At 48.7% G+C, this 16,329-nt stretch overlaps 1 protein-coding gene across 2 annotated transcripts in view; it reads right to left on the bottom strand.

Annotated features, from left to right (window-relative positions):
- The window catches only part of Peb (zinc finger protein pebbled), a 46,713-nt gene that overhangs the window by 7,593 nt on the left and 22,791 nt on the right, over positions 1 to 16,329 (bottom strand). For both annotated transcript variants that reach the window (XM_077687002.1, XM_077687003.1), the window contains exons 2-3: positions 5,673 to 5,802; positions 3,682 to 3,863 (exon numbers count right to left, since the gene is read on the bottom strand). In XM_077687002.1, coding sequence (XP_077543128.1) covers positions 3,682 to 3,863; positions 5,673 to 5,730 — 240 coding nt within the window. In that variant the 5' untranslated portion in view covers positions 5,731 to 5,802. The remainder of the gene's footprint in view (positions 1 to 3,681; positions 3,864 to 5,672; positions 5,803 to 16,329) is intronic.

The following is a 16,329-nucleotide window of genomic DNA, read 5'->3' as shown; positions in this document are numbered from 1 at the left end:
GGGGTGGCTATTAGGGGGCGGGGAACAAGTATAAAGACATAGTAAGAGGGATGTATGTCTTCAAACTACAGACTACAAAACCCTTTTAGTTCTTGACATGAATTTTAAACCGAAGAGTGGGCAGGGGCAACTCCCCATTTTCGTTTCGCCTAAAACAGTCATTCACTTCACCTAAAGTGTGGACACAAGTCGTGCACACAAGTCGCTTGATGAACCCAGCTGTGGCCAGAAACATCTATTTTTTCCTTAAAAGCCTGAAACAGGCATGCATGCCTTGAGCTTTGTGGATAATTTAGACAGCAGCCGCTCATAGGCATGTACAATGAAGCAACACTTCAATCAAAGCTTACAGTACAGACCTTGACAAAAAGTCCACATCAGCAGAACTTTACTACACTGAAGTGTGCGAAGAAAATTACCAAGGAGCAATGAAAATTTGTTTTTATGCCACGTACGCAGGTTTCTGTTGTCTATACAGTATACTTGCATTAGGAAAAATGAAAAAAATCTAGGGCAGATGTGTTTTTTTGAGAAAAAAAATTGGTCTTAAGTGGATGTTTCTTGCATTCTGTCAGTTGCAAAGAAAGCCTAAGCCGTCATTACTCCCAACTGGTGATTAATCCTAGCTCATATCGATTTTGTTTACACTACTCAAAATTCCCCAAATTTGCTGCACTGGAACAATCAACACGCTGTTATAAGCAGAGTGCATATCATGACACCAATTAAACGCCAACAATTGCAGTTGGCAGAGAGCATGGTGGCCCGAATGGTTCCCACAGTTTGCTGTGGGAAAAAATGTGCTACAAAAATTGTGCAACGCTAACTGCAATTCACCGGAATGAACTGAAAGGCTAACAACCACGCCGTGAAAAATAAGCTGCCCCAGAATTTCTTCAACTGAAATTCGTCTGCAATAGATCCAGTAGTGGTTCAACAATAATTTTCGAATAAGACTGTTTAAACTTCAGTCAAGAGAGGTTTTACTGTATCAACCTGGTAGCATTTCCACAAGGTTTCCACGGCACACAAATTGGCAGCTGCAGTAATGCACTGCATACTAGTTCCAGCCTTAACCACACTCTAAATGTACCTGGTATTTTGTCTCTAAGGTTCTAGTTGTGTTCTGTACGCACTTAACTCTTTTCATACAGAAGCTGTATGCCATGCACAGGGTTCGTACGGGCTTCAAAAGCGAAAATTCAAGGGTTTTCAAGGACTTTCAAGGACCAGAAAACACATTTTCAAGGTCCCCATCTTATGTTTTATCTGGGGTTATTTATAACTATTTCAACAAAATGCAAAATTTTGATATTGCCCAATACCTAAGCCCATTATTGCACATTTAGATAGGTGCTATGGGTTCATGAATGCTCCCCCAGCTTTTTTTTTTTTTTTCACAATTTATATTTAGAGGTTTTTCTTTTTTCTTGGTGTTTTGCTGAGGCTGTTTGATTTCAAAACTTAGTTAATGTTGCCTGCATCTCCTGCTTTATCAGCAAGAGTATCAGCTGAAATCACCTCAGCAAGTGTTGCTGCAAAGCAGGATAAACTATGTACACGTCCACCATTTGCACGTAAAAGCAAACGCAGATGGAGCGTATGAGGCACAGCAAACATGCAATGAAAGGCCGTCCACGGAATACATGAAACATGCAAGATAGAGAACAGAATCCGGCTTTCACGGGATTGTATCGTGACATGAATTCTATTGTGGAGTGCTGCTCCCAATGTTGCCTCGTAATAATGAGAATTCACAACTCGTACTTTCACGCAATACACTGAAACTTGATTGTTACAATGTTTCTGTACCTTTTTAACAACTAAAATTCACGACAAACACTTGAAATTCTTGTGAAAAGATAGGGCCATTGGTTATCTCCAGAAAAATCAAGGGTTTTCAAAGACCCTTAAAAATTCCAGGACTTTCCAGGCCTTGAAATTTACACTTCTAAATTCAAGGGTTTTAAAGGTTTTCAAGGACCTGTGCGAACCTTGCATGCAGATTCTGTCTGTGGCTGTTGTACATGCAGCCACAGAAGAGCCATAATTTGAGGACTGCTGGCGGTGTACTGAGACAAAAACTGTTACAAATGTCAGTTTGGTGTAGCACGTCCACCTGGTGACTCAGGATGAGGTTAGCTAAACTTTGTCATTTTAAGACGTAAGGTAACGCTGCACTACTGATCACGGGTTTCTTGGCTGTGCCTCTGCACCGAAAAAATTCAACGTAACTTTCATGCTTAGAAATGTACTTCATGGCCGTAAAAAAATATGGGAGCACTATGCCTGTTAACGACCAACCAAAACTGTGAGGATTCACTGCTGGAATGCCTGCATTTCTTGAGTCATCAATTTGGAGCAGTCACCTGCTGTCACAGAAGACCACAGTGTTAGTGGCATTAAAGGTACACCTTCTCCCCTCGACATACGTGTTTCTTAAACAAACACGCGGGCGGGATGCGCTTTGAAATTATTGGTCACTAGCAATGCCAGCGCCGCCAAACCTTTGCACTGCGAGCATTTTGAAAATAGGGTGTTCGTGTGTCTGTGTTTTGTGCGTGTCCATACATAGACATGTACACACACACACACACACACACACACACACACAGTATTTTTCTTTTTCATACAAAACTAAGGCGTTAAAATAAACCTAAAATAAAGCTGTTTCCGTGAAAACTTCACATGACTACTAGGTTCCTCCGCGCCTTAAAAAATGAATCCACCAATTGAAATGACGGGCCAGTGGAGCGCCTCACTCAGGTACTGCACACACTGGATGCGGCAATATTGCATCATGCATCTGCAGCTGTTATTTGCACGTGCTTGCAGCTGCATTATCAAACTACTGCAATGTTTTGGGCATCTTCTTTCTTGCGTCTTAATGTCTCTTCTCAACTCAAAGCTTCTGCATTTTCCATGTTCCACTACTTAGCCAACGCAAAACTTCAGCTCGGTAAAAAGTCCATTCACGTTAGCTCAGTTGTTAAATAATCAAAAGCAAAATCTACAGACTATGAACGACACAAACTAAAAAATAATTAGTATACTTTTTTTTGGCGGAAAACTAAGCTCTTGTCATTTTAATGCCCACTTCAAGTTATGTGGTGCACCCTTGACATCAGGGTCATACCGGTGGGGAAGGGGGAAGGGGGGGGGGGGGGGGTTAATTTCAGAACACCCCCTGAAATTTTCTGAGTGCTGCATTCCCTCCCTCCTTTCATGGTTTTGTTCTCTCTTGCGCTATTATATGCACCGCATTGACAAATTACAGTGTAAAAACGATAAGAAGAGTGTTGGCTTCTTGACAAAAATGGTTCCTCGGAGCCCTGTGTGCACTCGCATTTTTAGTAAATATTACAGTGAACAAAACAACGAGCCCTGTGGCCTTATTAAAGCAGAAAAATGGCTAGGATATTGTTTGGGGGCAGGCTCTCTTTTCATCTTTTTACTGGTGGCATATAGCACTCCCCCCAAAAAATATTTCTGGCTACGCCACTGCTTGACATGCCCAAGTCTTGCACAAAACAGACAGGTTCTCTCACAAACCCCGCTTGCAGTGCTTCCAGCATTGAGCAGCCACATCATTCAGCGGGCACCAAGGGCCTCCCGGTATTTTTTTCATTAGAAAAGTCTGAACCCTGCGAGATGCTAAACGGAAAGTGCAAGAGCCAGTACCGTAGAAAGTTTTCGTCTTGCTGCGATGGTATCTCTTTGAAGGTCGCCGTCTTGGTGGTTGTCTTGATTATCGTTCGTTGCAAGTTCGACTCCGTTGCCGCCAAGCTTTACTGGTGAGCTGCTGGGCCTGCCTGGGGGCTCTGTTACGTGTCCTGGGTGTGATTGGTCATCACTGCTCGGCCCTGCAAAACAAGAGCAAAATCAGCTGCTTTGAGTTTCTCCATAGCCAAGGATTATCAAGGCCACAAAAGCAACCACCTAGCACAGACAACTCGGCAGTTCCCTAAACTTCTTGCAGGCTTTCACATTCATCTAAAAATTGCATGATTGATTGGCACCTCGCAAAATGCAGACCATACACGCATGGATCACGTTGCCAGCCTACCGTTTCACATTTTCGGAAATGAGAGTTGGCCTTTTTGTCCAGCCATTTGAAACCCATGCTTGGGACACACCAATCAAGGAACATTGTTCACAGCTTCGTAGGTATACTCCATAAAACAATACAAATATACAATTGTGAATTCATTTAATGGCAAATGCATAAGCTTTTGGAGGGAGGTTGATTCAGTCTTGAGTGTTTTACTGATACAAAAAACCTACAAAAAATTAACATGTGCTGTAAGCTGTGGCACTGATAGGACTAGCATTAGCCTCCGCCTTTTGCGGGTGAAAGTATAAAGGTGCAGGTGGGTGCAAAACATTACACTCGAAAGCTGAATAAGAGCCTTTGGATATCTGTATTACCATTTCTCCCCTAGGAACAAGCTAAGCCAAGAACTTCATTAGCTCAACAAGTTTCTACTTAGTCAGTGTTTTGAGAAGCAAGTCACATTTGAAGGATACATATAATGAAATATAACTATGCAATAAGTATAACAGGAAATTGATAACTGCCCTGCTCTACTCAATATGCCAGCACCTCCTGCATAAACGAAAATTCCTTGGGGTACCCAAGTCAGCTTACGTCCTTTGATTCTTAACAGCGACTCCTTAGCTGCAACATCGCATTTTCATCTCTTTCTTCGTTTTCATTTCGTCCTCTTATGGACCGAATTACTTCCGCAGGCAGACTGACACATCCCTCAGCTTCCCCAGAATCAGGGTTCTGTGTGGCTGGTGTGCACCTGTTGTACTCACGTGAAATCACATTCACGTGTCCCACGGCACATGCAATTCTGCAACTTTTACGCTTCCATTTGATAGTTTCGTGAATTTTGGTAAGCGGGCCCCTCAAATCTCCCGGGCATTTAAGGCTTTCACCTTAGAAAAGGGGATACCACATCGCCATTTTGGTTTGGGAAGAAATGGTATCACCAAAAGAAATTACACAATACAGCCAACAGCAAGCAAAAAACAAAATGGCAGCACGGCCGCTTCGTGACGTAATATTATTTTGGGAGGTGTTCTCATTATATACAGACACAAAGCAAACATTTTGGTGGGGGCTGTGCCGTCTTCTGCCCCACTTTTTTCATTAGTTTACCTCTACAGGCTCGACCTCCACACAGTTTCACTGCTTAATGCTACGAGACTAATTCTTCGGTACAGTTGGGGGGGAAGCGAGGTACTATAGGCGGTCGTGAAAGTTGGACTTGGGCACTCCTAAAGCCATCGACATGGCCGGCGTCTTGCTTGGACAGTTAACAGTGACATACAATAGGCTGAGCAATTGACCAGACAAATTAATGAAATTAACTAGGGTAAGCACTGAGCAACCAGCATATTAGGTACCACAGCAAAATTGACCGATCAGGTTAAATCAAAACTTTCGCAAACATGACAATGATGTTTTTGCAGCTGCTGTCTTGCAAGTGCTACTGAAAACTACCACAGATGGCAATGCGGAATTATGCCGTCCATTTCAGCATGCTTGAAAGAGCATTCAAGGCATGTAAATTGTTTTTTTTTTTTTTCTTTAAACACAGGTGGCTTGATTTTTAACAGGAGAGAAAAGAAAAGTCAAGAACACAGCAGGCAACAGGTGGTACCGTTGTCGTCGTCTCCCGAGCCATCCTCTTGGTCCGGCTTCTCCGGGTCTCCATTCATGTCGCATTGAGAATTTCAGCAGCCGCCAGGCATCATTGGTCCACAGCAAACCAAGAAGGCACTCTGAGGTCTCTGCAAAGGGAGCAAGAAGTACGGAACCTAAATGGCTTATTCTGGTCCTTTATACTGCCAGCAGAAATGTAGAAAGCTTTCAGCACCTGCATCAAAGATAGGGCAGACAGAAACAGAAAGAAGGCTGACAGCATATACCCCTGTCCGCCGCAACACTAAGATGGCATTAAAAATATCCTTTATGATTGGCTGCGACAAAAGTGAAAGCCAATGAGAACAGGCTTTCAGGAAGATGGCAACGACTGAGTAAAATCTGGCTCGGCTCGCTCTAGGCTCGTTGTGACATACTCCGAAACATCACGAAAAAAAAAAAAATGGGAAGGAAATGGCAGAAAGATATGCCAGTTTTAATTATTTATTTAGTAGGCAACAAGGCACCGATGGCTGTCGAACAAAAGCCAAGAGAGCTACAAAACACGTGACCTTTTAGTTAAAACAAAAGTTATCCAGCCTTTAGTGTCCCTTTAATCAGAGTCACCTGTACAACAGCGCAGTGAGGTTTGAAGGGCATGAGCTCTTCAATCAAGCAGAGTTGTACACTGCCTGCACAGTACCTTTAAGATTGCCAGTGGTTATGGTGAATTTGGTCTGAAAAGAATATACTACCACTTAGTATCATGCTTTCATCACGAGCTCTTCCTTTTTTCTGACTGATGCCAATCAAGTGAAATCCTAACTTCTTCATCTTTGCCTAATGCTAACATTTCACAAATGTATCAATTAAAAATGTGCACAATGTTCAGCTCTTGAGCGAAAAACCAAAACATCGCAGAGGCGGTGCTGCAGCAAGATGAACTTCCAAACAGAAAATAAACAACAAAACAAAGCCTAAAATCCGCAATCCTCTTTTCCGTTTTTTCTTCTTTCTTTTGTTCGCTGCAACGCGCACTGTTGTGTAAGCCTTCTCGGCAAGCACGCACGAAGACCCCTTCGGTGCGGAGAAACGCGCACGCCCTCAGTGTTGCGTGGTTCCGCGAAATCACGGGCTCTCGCGCTTCGCAGGTGTGCGTGCGGACACTAAAACGCTTTCGGCGTCCAGCCCGTAGCGACCACCCGTCCCGCCAGACGCGTCGATGGAAGAGTTTTTTTGGTGGCCTGCCGAAGGGAGGCGCGAGTTTTTCGCGGCGCGGGGATAAGTGCGGCCGCGGATCGAAATTCGGGAGGGTGGGGGTAGGGTTCGGGCGCAGGCATCATCTCCGGCGGCCCTCGGCATCGCGTCGCCAAGGCAACGGATAAACACAGCGCTTCTTGCGCCTGCACCGTCGGCTTCCTTTCTGCGCAGGGAATGGCCGCGCCGGAGCAGCCGTCCCGAAGCCCCGAAGCCGCGACAGACAATCAATCGGCCGCCCGTATATCCCGGCGCGTGCCAGACGCGACTGCTAGGCAACGCTATCGCGCACGCGGCCGCCGAGTCCCCGTTCGGCGGCAGCTGCCGGCGAAGAATCGCGGAACGTTCGAGCCCCCGGCTTTATCTCGAGGAAGATCGGAAACAAAAGGAGGATGAAACAATGACTCTTCAAGTACTGCCGGCATTGCCACACTGGGCCGCTTCGTCAGAGGTGCTCCCCCCCTCATGGGCCGCTTCTTTGGAGGTGGCCCTGTTCTTTTTTTTTTTTTTTTTTAAGTCAGAACGTCAATTCGGGATCCATGAGTAAATTTGCCCACCAGGATAATTCCTTGGCGGATCACACGAAGTTACGTGGTCCCAAGAAAGATCGAGCCGATTGACGTAGTTGTCAATGGGCGACAGCGGGTGTCGAGGATGCTGGGCGGCTCCCTGGAAAACAACTTTTTTTCTACCTAGCACACATGCTATGGCGATGTCCGCAGGCTGCCACGCTAGGTCGCAGTGTTTGTAACAGTGAGCAGTGGGAGACCGTACTGCGCAACTCCAACCCGGAGGTTCAACTCTGAGCCTTCCAACTGGCCGGAAGCGCTGCCAGGGCCCAGGGGCTTCTGGCCGACGCTTCGGAACTGCAGTTCGCAAAAGGTTTTCTTCTCTCTCTCTCTCTCTCTCTCTCTCTCTCTCTCTCTCTCTCTCTCTCTCTCTCTCTCTCTCTCTCTCTCTCTCTCTTCGTCGGTCGGAAGGCGCAAGCACCATTCCTGCACCTAGCACCTCAACTCGGAGCTATAGCAAAGCGAAAAAAATGATGATCCCAAAGGGAGTACGACAGGGAAACACCATTTCACCAGTAATGTTCACAGCATGTCTGGAGGGGGTATTTAGGAAGCTTGACTGGGGAAATGCAGGGCTATAGATAAACAGGGAATACTTGGGCCATCTGGCGTGTGCAGAACACCTGCAAAAATGCTTGAGGAACTGCAATCCGAAAGCGTCCGTGTGGGGCTAAAAATAAATACGAATAAATGAAACGTAATGAGGAATAAGCATGCCCGAAGCGCCCCGTTCAGCATATGTAACGAAACGCTAGAACAAGTAGAAGGTTATAACTACCTCGGACAGGTTGTCACTGCTGACCCCAACCATGAGAAAGAAATCCGGCGCCAATGCGTCCTGCCGGTGACAACACAGGGAGCGGAAACTTGGCGTTTTAATTAACTAGAAAGCAAACTTAGGTCGGCTAAACAGGCAATGGAACGAAGAATGACAGGAGTAGCGCTTAGGAATAGGAAACGAGCATCGTGGATCAGGAAATAAACTCTGGTAGAAGATATCACGGTTCAAATTAAGAAAAAGAAATGGGCTTCGGAAATGGGCTGGCCATGTAGTGAGACGATATGACAACCATCACTACGGCAACAGTGGCTACGGAGAGACGGGTATCGAAGGGGAAGGCCAATAACTCGATGGCGGGCGGGGGGGGGGGGGGGGGGGGTGAAATAAGGAAATTCGGAGGCAAAGAATGAAGTCGGGACGCGCAGGACGAGAGAGAGAGAGAGAGAGAGAGAGAGAGAGAGAGAGAGAGAGAGAGAGAGAGAGAGAGAGAGAGAGAGAGAGAGGGGGGGGGGGGGATTCCTCACTTCAGGATCCCGTTAAAGCTAATTGCTGCCTTCTCCGCACGTTGCACCAGCCGATGCTGAGTTTCGCTGCTGGAGCTGGCCTCTTCATAGCTCATGGGTAGTAACGCAGGACAAGAGAGGCTGGAGGTCAATTGGAGAAGCCTCCATACTGCGGTGTACCTAAGTAAGCTGTTGATGATGATGATCAATCTATCCGGCCGAACTTTCCTACCCTCCGCGCGCATGCTCGTCACGATTCGGACGAATCAACGATAAGTTCGCACAATTGCGGCATCCACAGCTATTTTTTTCTTCCAACTAGCGCTTCCAACGGGCGCAATCTCATCTCACGCCACTGTTCTATGGCTGTGTTGCCTTTCACCCCTTTAGGTGGGTATTCGATCCTTTTAGGCGTTTGCATTGCCGCAGGGCATACATGAAAGTGTGTGATCAGATACCGATTTATTTACAGGCTGGCTAACAGATCTATGCTTCGCGTGGGGACCTTCCCGTTCCAAGCCCAGCGAGCCACACACATCTCACGAAATATTGCCGCTGCGAGACAAGACTGCTGGATCAGTTTCGGTTTCAACCGATACGAGCGCTCATTGGCGGTGACGTCTAAAAAAAAAAGTTGTAGCGGAATGGAGGAAACGAATTTCCACCTCATTTGCTAATTTCCTACCCAAAAGGAAACACCTGTCGTCGCCTGGAAAATACCGAGCAAGATTTAACAGTTCCCATCTTTGCGCCAAAAGAAAAATTTCAGTTCCCTCCAGTCATAAGCATGAACGGGATTTTTTGCATAGAGGAAATAATACCATCTCTGGGGATTTTTTTAGAACTAGGCGGAAACTTATCGGCCCCAGTGTTTACGGCACCTGTTTTAATGAATTTTATATTCTGTTGACTTTGCTCACTCACACATTAGTATGGGACAGCAGTCAGCGTTCAATAGTGAAGCTTTATTGTCATAAACCCCACCAAGGGAATGATTTACCATCATTAAGCTTGCTAAACTATACACTCCCAAGTGCGCACGGAGGTTCTCGCCGCGTTCTCGTTTATTCGCCATTCGTATGCGAGAAAGCTGCGCACCACGTCGACGCTAGACAGCGGAAACAGAAACCACTCCCGTGCTGTAGGCTAGAGCCACGGCCCCCACAACTCCACATTTTACAATAAAGTACAAGGGCTCGACCTCGCTTGGGACCGTACGGAACACGCACTCAGCATTTTCTTTGTCTCCAGCGTCTCCGTTGGTAGGCAACCGCGGAGATTACCGTATTCGCTCGATTGTAACGCGGATCTTTTTTTCGCTAAAAGTCGCCTTCAAATTTGAGCGCGCGTTAGAATCTGGCTCAAAAGTGAAATCCAGTGCAAAGCGGCTAGCAGCATCGCCATAGCCACCACCGAAATTCAGTTCAATTCAATCCAAAACATTCCGTCAACGTTACGTCAGTAAATTACGGCGTACCTTAGCCTTCGCCAGGTGTTGCACAAATTGCTGCTACTGCTGCTTTTAACAGCGGAGCTGTTGTAGCTGGCCGTAATGTGTGGCATGTAACGCGTTAAAAATACCATGAGAATGCCGAGCGCCCGTGAGCGCGTGCCTCGCGGCGACCGCCAGCGTCCCCGGCACGCGCAGTAGCTTTGGCAAACAAAACATACACACGAAAACCCAGAGGAGCGAGAAAATGCCGAGCGCTCGTCATCGCGTGCCTCGCGGCGACCATCGAGCGTCCCCGCTCGCGCAGTGGCTTTAGCAAAAAAACAAACTGCCGAAAGCGCCGAGGAGCGCATCGCGTTGCCTAGCAACCAACAACGCCACAGCTAGAGAAACACCTGCTCCAGGAACCTCGACGAGACTCCAGAAACGCCTCGCATGCGTCGTGCATGTACGCGCCGCCGCTGCGCCCTGTCGTCAAGCGCTACCGCGCATGTAATGCTTTGCATGAGGACCACGACTAATATTTTCAGAACATGTCTAAAAACAAATGCAGCTGAGTATGGTGCTCAAAGTCCGACAAATGCTCCCGGGGACTCTGCTCCGAGCGTTCCCGCGGCGGCCGCTTTTCTGATGGAGGCGAAAAGCAAAAGCGGCAGTGTGTACGAGATTGCGCCGCACGTTAGAGATTCCCAGGTGGTCAAAATTAATCCTGAGCCCTCCGCTACGGCGCGCCTCATCACCTGCGTTGCGTCGGCGCGTTAAACCATACAATCAACCAACCAATCTGCTCCGTACGTTCAGAGATAACAGCAGGTCACCGTACGGCATCAGATGCGACTTCGTTATACTGTCGCCTCGTTTGGACCTAATAATCGGATGCGAGTACCGGTAATGTGACAGGTTGGTTTAGCGGTTTAGCCCTGCAACGCGTATCTCCTCTGCTGTCGTAACGATTGCGGCCTCGTTCAGAATAGCTCCGCATACACGGTGCGCATGTAGGCCGATTGTACTACGTATCACATCGTAGTCCCATCAGAAATACTTGCACTCCCGCAAATCGCACGTTCTATGCGAACAGTCACTGCTCCACTTAGATATTCATCTCCAACGCGTACAATCGAGAAAATCGCGACTACGAACGTGGCGGATAGCGCAGCGGCAATGGAAAGCCGGCCGGAGCGACCCGCGCCTGCTTCCCAACTGCACGGCTAGAGGGCTTTCAGTGGCGCCTCTTCAGACAGCGCCCATGGCTCGATCAGTGGTTCAGAGAGGAAAGGGACAGGAATGGGAAAGGAGCCGGCATGTGGGGAAAGGGGCCAACCAGGAGAGGGGGTGAGGTATGCGCTGTCAACGCGCTCGTTCCCTCGCGCTCTCGGAGACCATGCGATGCGTGATCGGCCATTACACGCTGCTCGCTCAGAGTACACACAGTATAGGTGGTTGCCAAAGGGATTGCGGCACGGCACCTTTGGCGGAAAAAAAAATGCCACTTACTCAAACGACGCCCAGAGATTTATCGCACGCGGTAGTTATGGCTGCGCGAGCTCTAAAACGTGCTTAGATCGACAGATTTAGGCTCTAAATATCAGCTGTCACTCAGCAGGTGACACTATAGATATTGTTTTGCGCTTCATAAAATGTCAGTTCCGTATACATGGCTGTGTTGAGCATTGAGGGCATCCACCTTTGTCCCAAGGCGCGCCCCGCGTCAGCGCTAGACGTCGTGCTTATAAGTCGTAGAGAGACTTCTAGACGGAACGGCTGCATGGGATGTTTATCGGCCGAGGAAGGGGAAAAATCAAGGTAGCAGCGTACAGATCGCACACGACAAGCGCTGCGGTGTATCTTCTCCAGTCCAAGACGTAAATATTTTTTGTACTACCGTGTATAATTTTATTAAGCACACTGCGGGGCTACTGCGAGGCAGCAGAGGAATATACGGCCTTTGCCATGTGCCGAATTAGGTACTGATTTCAGGGACGCAGGTATTACCTCGGAGGATGTCTCGAGCTGTTCGGACAGCGAATCACGCGCACTCAACGGTGCTGCGACCCACACCGAGCTCCGGCCGCTCGGCCGAAGGATGTGTGCGGCCAGAGCAAGGCGTTCGGCGCCCATCTCTCCCGCTCCACAAGGAAAGACGGGAATAGAATGGCCGCGGCACTTTCGACATCGCGCCCTCGTGGGCGCGGCGTCCGCGCCAGACGTTGTAAACGCCCTGCGCGCACGCATGGCGCGAAATGACGACGTCGAACCGGCACTGACGAAGTCTGCTCGAGACAGCCGCAGCTCTGGAAGACATTCTTCGCTTGCAGAGATGGCCAAGGCGACGCCACGCCCTGGCACTCCAGCAATGCCTTCCCCTTCCAATGCCGAAAAAAAAAAAGCCAATTAGGCTAAGCACACGCAAAACAAAGCGACAATAATAATAATAAAAAAAAACGCGTCCAGGAGAACAATATGCGTCTCACGTTCGCAACAGCGGTGCGGTGCGCACCCTTCTTGTCCTACGAAAGAAAAACGAAGAATGTAACCCGCGACGGTCATAATGCCTCTCTCTGCTTCGTCAGATCGGGCATGCTGATTCGAAATCAAAGACGCCGCGCAAAGGATCGGAATGCACAATCGTGAGCATTGCAGTTCGGCCTCTCGAAAAGTGTAGGGGTTAGCTGCTTGCGCGCCAACAAACAGCTCGTTTTACCCAGAGCGCGCAAAATCGTCATTTCAGCCAGAGATACCGAGAACATACCGAGAACGAACGTTTCAATCTTGTACACTGCTGAGCCGTGAGCAATTCATGGTCACATGAAAACGCTATCGTTTCATATCACCTCAAAGCCGGGTAGCACGAAATCGCCCCGAAAAGTGGCCCCCTCAGTACGCAAAAGTCAAGCTCATTAGCGATGGCTTTGCCGAGTTCACCGGCCCGAAATTGTAACTGCTGCGATCCAGCATCCATGCGGACGAGGAAAGCGGCAGTTGTGACGGAAAAGAAGTTAAGTTTAACACAAAGCGTAAATTGTGTGCATGACAGCGAAAGCAACGGCCCCATATTTTTCATCGTGGAAATTGAAATCTCGTGTATCCATTAGGATACACGATAAATCAGTCTGGTAAACTTCAGCAGTCCGCTAATTAAGTCGCCTGCACACATCAAATCCGCGCTATGTTCTACACAGCCCTTCCGGTGTACCGGATATGCGGCTAATTAAAACCTAACTAACTATGTCTTCTCGTCCTTACAACCACCGAAAAAAAAAACAACACGCATCTCCGCGAAGTGAATCATGACGAGTGGGCGAAGAACTGATGATCGTTCTTACCGTAAATCACCCGTGGCATTGCCCACTCGCGCATGTAAATGAGTGACAACGCGTGTGTACAGTATATACACTTCCAATCCAGTCCGATACAATAATTTAATCCAATACAATGCTCCTCGCGCATGCGCAACACTGTACACGGACGCCAAGCCCCGGACAAAGCCAGGTCCTAAGGTGATTCGCCCCTAAAACTCAGTCTACACGGTCCCCTAGCGAGAATCTGAAACGGCTTAAACGAGCCCGCTTTCACTGGAATGAGCGGGAGTTTCGATGACAGCCATCGCGCATACGTTCGTGATGGGACCTGAGCGAGATGGACCGCGATGGCGACATTCAAATTCGCGCTCGTGACGCCATTATAACTGACGGTCGCTCTACAGACGCGTATTATCGCTGGTCGCGAAGGGCGGTCCAAACTCAACTCAAAAGATAGATATGAGTCCCCAAGCTCATACAAAACGCGCCATGGGGTTTTGGATGCGCTTTGCTTTCAGTTTGATGTCACATCACCGTCAGGCATGTTATACCACCGCTCATTATTATTTAGAAGTTCTAAGAGGCACTGCAGTCCTAATGCACTGAGTAATAGCCAACATGTTATCTTGTAATGGAATTATGAGAAAGCGTTTGATTCCCTGCTCACCGCAGTCTTGCTAGATGCACTAAAAGACCAGGGAATAGAGGAAACCTACATAAGACTTCTAGAAGTCATATATAAGGAATGCACGGGCAGGATAACCCTCCACACGCAAAGCGATAATTTCCGATCCGAAAGGGAGTAAGACACGGAGATACCATCTTGCCAAAACTATTCACAGCATGTCTGGAGGGGGGTACTTAGAAAGCTTGACTGGGAAACCATAGGATTAAAGATAAACGGGAAATACTTGAGCAATTTGAGGTTTGCGGACGACATAGTCCTGCTGAGTGAGACTGCAGAACACATGTAAACAATGCTTGAGGAACTACAATAAGAAAGCACGGCCGTGGGGCTAAAAATTAATATGGATAACTATAAAGTAATAAGGAATAAGCATACCAAAAAGTCCTCTTCAGCTCACGAAACGAAACGTTAGAAGAAGTAAAAGAATAAAACCACCTTAGTGCTGACCCCAACCACGAGAGAGAAATTCGGCGCAGAATAAGTGTGGGTTGGGGTGCACTCGGCACGCATTTCCAAGTCATGAAAAGTATGCTACCTCTACAACTAAATAGAAAAATCTACAACCAGTGCATACTGTCGGTTATGATATACAGAGCTGAAACTTGGCGCCTTACTAAACAACTATAAAGCAAACTTGGGTCGGCTCAACAGGACCATGGAACGAATAATGTAAGGAATGACACTCAGGGATAGGAAACGAGCTACCTGATCAGAAGACAAACTAGATATCATAGTTCAAATAAAGAAAAAGAAATGGACTTGGGCCGGCCATGTAGTGAGACGAACCGACAACCGGTGGACAATCACTGTAACAGAGTGGATACCAAGAGATGGGCTTAGAAGACGGGGAAGGCTATTAACCGGATGGAGGGATGAAATAAAGAAAGTCGGGGGTAAACTGTGGACTCGGGCAGCGCAGGACACGAGCGGTTGGGGGTCAATGGGAGAGACACTCGTCCTGCAGAGGACCTGAGTAGGCTGACGATGATGATATCTTGAAAGCGCTTCTCTCGACAAAAAACACTTTTACGGCTAATACCGAGCCTTGACAGCTCGCGTTGGGACCACGGTTGGGACCTCGCATACTGTCGCAGCCGGTGCCGGCTCCTTCGTCGTCCCAGATAACGTGCTGGGGCGAAGCGTGCAGGAAGCGCCTTCCCGTCACGCCCGCTCCAATCGGCGACGAGACAGGCGCGTCCTGGCTGCCAAGGGTTACGGCAAACGGGTGCCGGGATGGCTGCGCCAAAGCATGGCTCGCTCCTCCGCCAGGGATCGATGGCGAGCCCTCATCTGACCAAGGTCATCGCGCACGCCACCGGCACGGCCACTCGGGCTGCCCGGCGCTGCTGCACCGGGCTCCCCCCGAAAACGGTGCCGCCGCGTACCTGCCCCCCATCCGGGCAGCAACGAAAGCAGCCTTCGCGACGAGATGCGCCCACGAACTGACCATCCTGGGCGCATCTCGTCGGGCACAGGTGACGCGAGAAAATTTGCGCGCGAAAAGAGACAAAGCTCAGGTTAATGGCGCGGGTTATGTTCAGTTTTTAATTTCCCCCCGGACCCACGGGACGGTCGCAAAGAGGGGCGCGCAGAAGAAGCGCCTCTGGAAACCCTAGCGGGGCCGATGTGGGGGAGCGCGTGCAATGGCGCGTCCAGCATCGGCCGCCGACATCCGCAGCAGGCGCAGGCACGGCGGTGAGCAGGGGGAGGGGAGGGGGTGTTCCCGTGTTGTCTTCCCGTCACCATGGCTGCGCTCCCTTCTTGCTATTGATCGGGCTCCCCCGCCAAGACCAGGCCGGCCGAGATGGGCGGCCGACGCCACATTGCTGCGGAGCGGATGAATCCGCGCGGAGGAGTGCAGGGACAAGACCGGACACGTCTCGAAATACGCTCCCTGGCGCTCTGCGGCCGCAAGAGGTGCACGTCAGCACCATGTACAAAGTCCCCAGTCCACCGCCTCGTAGTGGCTACACAAACAACAGGAGTTGCTGTTCAAGCTTCACCCTAAAACGTTACCGATCGGCTCCAAGTCACCTTTACACAGTAGCTAAATATATGCATCTGCAGCGCGTTGCAGTGACCAGTGCAAAAAACGCGCCACGCCCAATAAGCGCCTTGTAAACGCACGA

Source organism: Haemaphysalis longicornis, unplaced genomic scaffold, assembly GCF_048455015.1.
Source record: "Haemaphysalis longicornis isolate Haplotype H1 unplaced genomic scaffold, Haemaphysalis longicornis Haplotype H1 scaffold_1, whole genome shotgun sequence".
Lineage (NCBI taxonomy): Eukaryota > Metazoa > Arthropoda > Arachnida > Ixodida > Ixodidae > Haemaphysalis > Haemaphysalis longicornis.
This window is presented reverse-complemented; position numbering and strand designations above follow the sequence as displayed.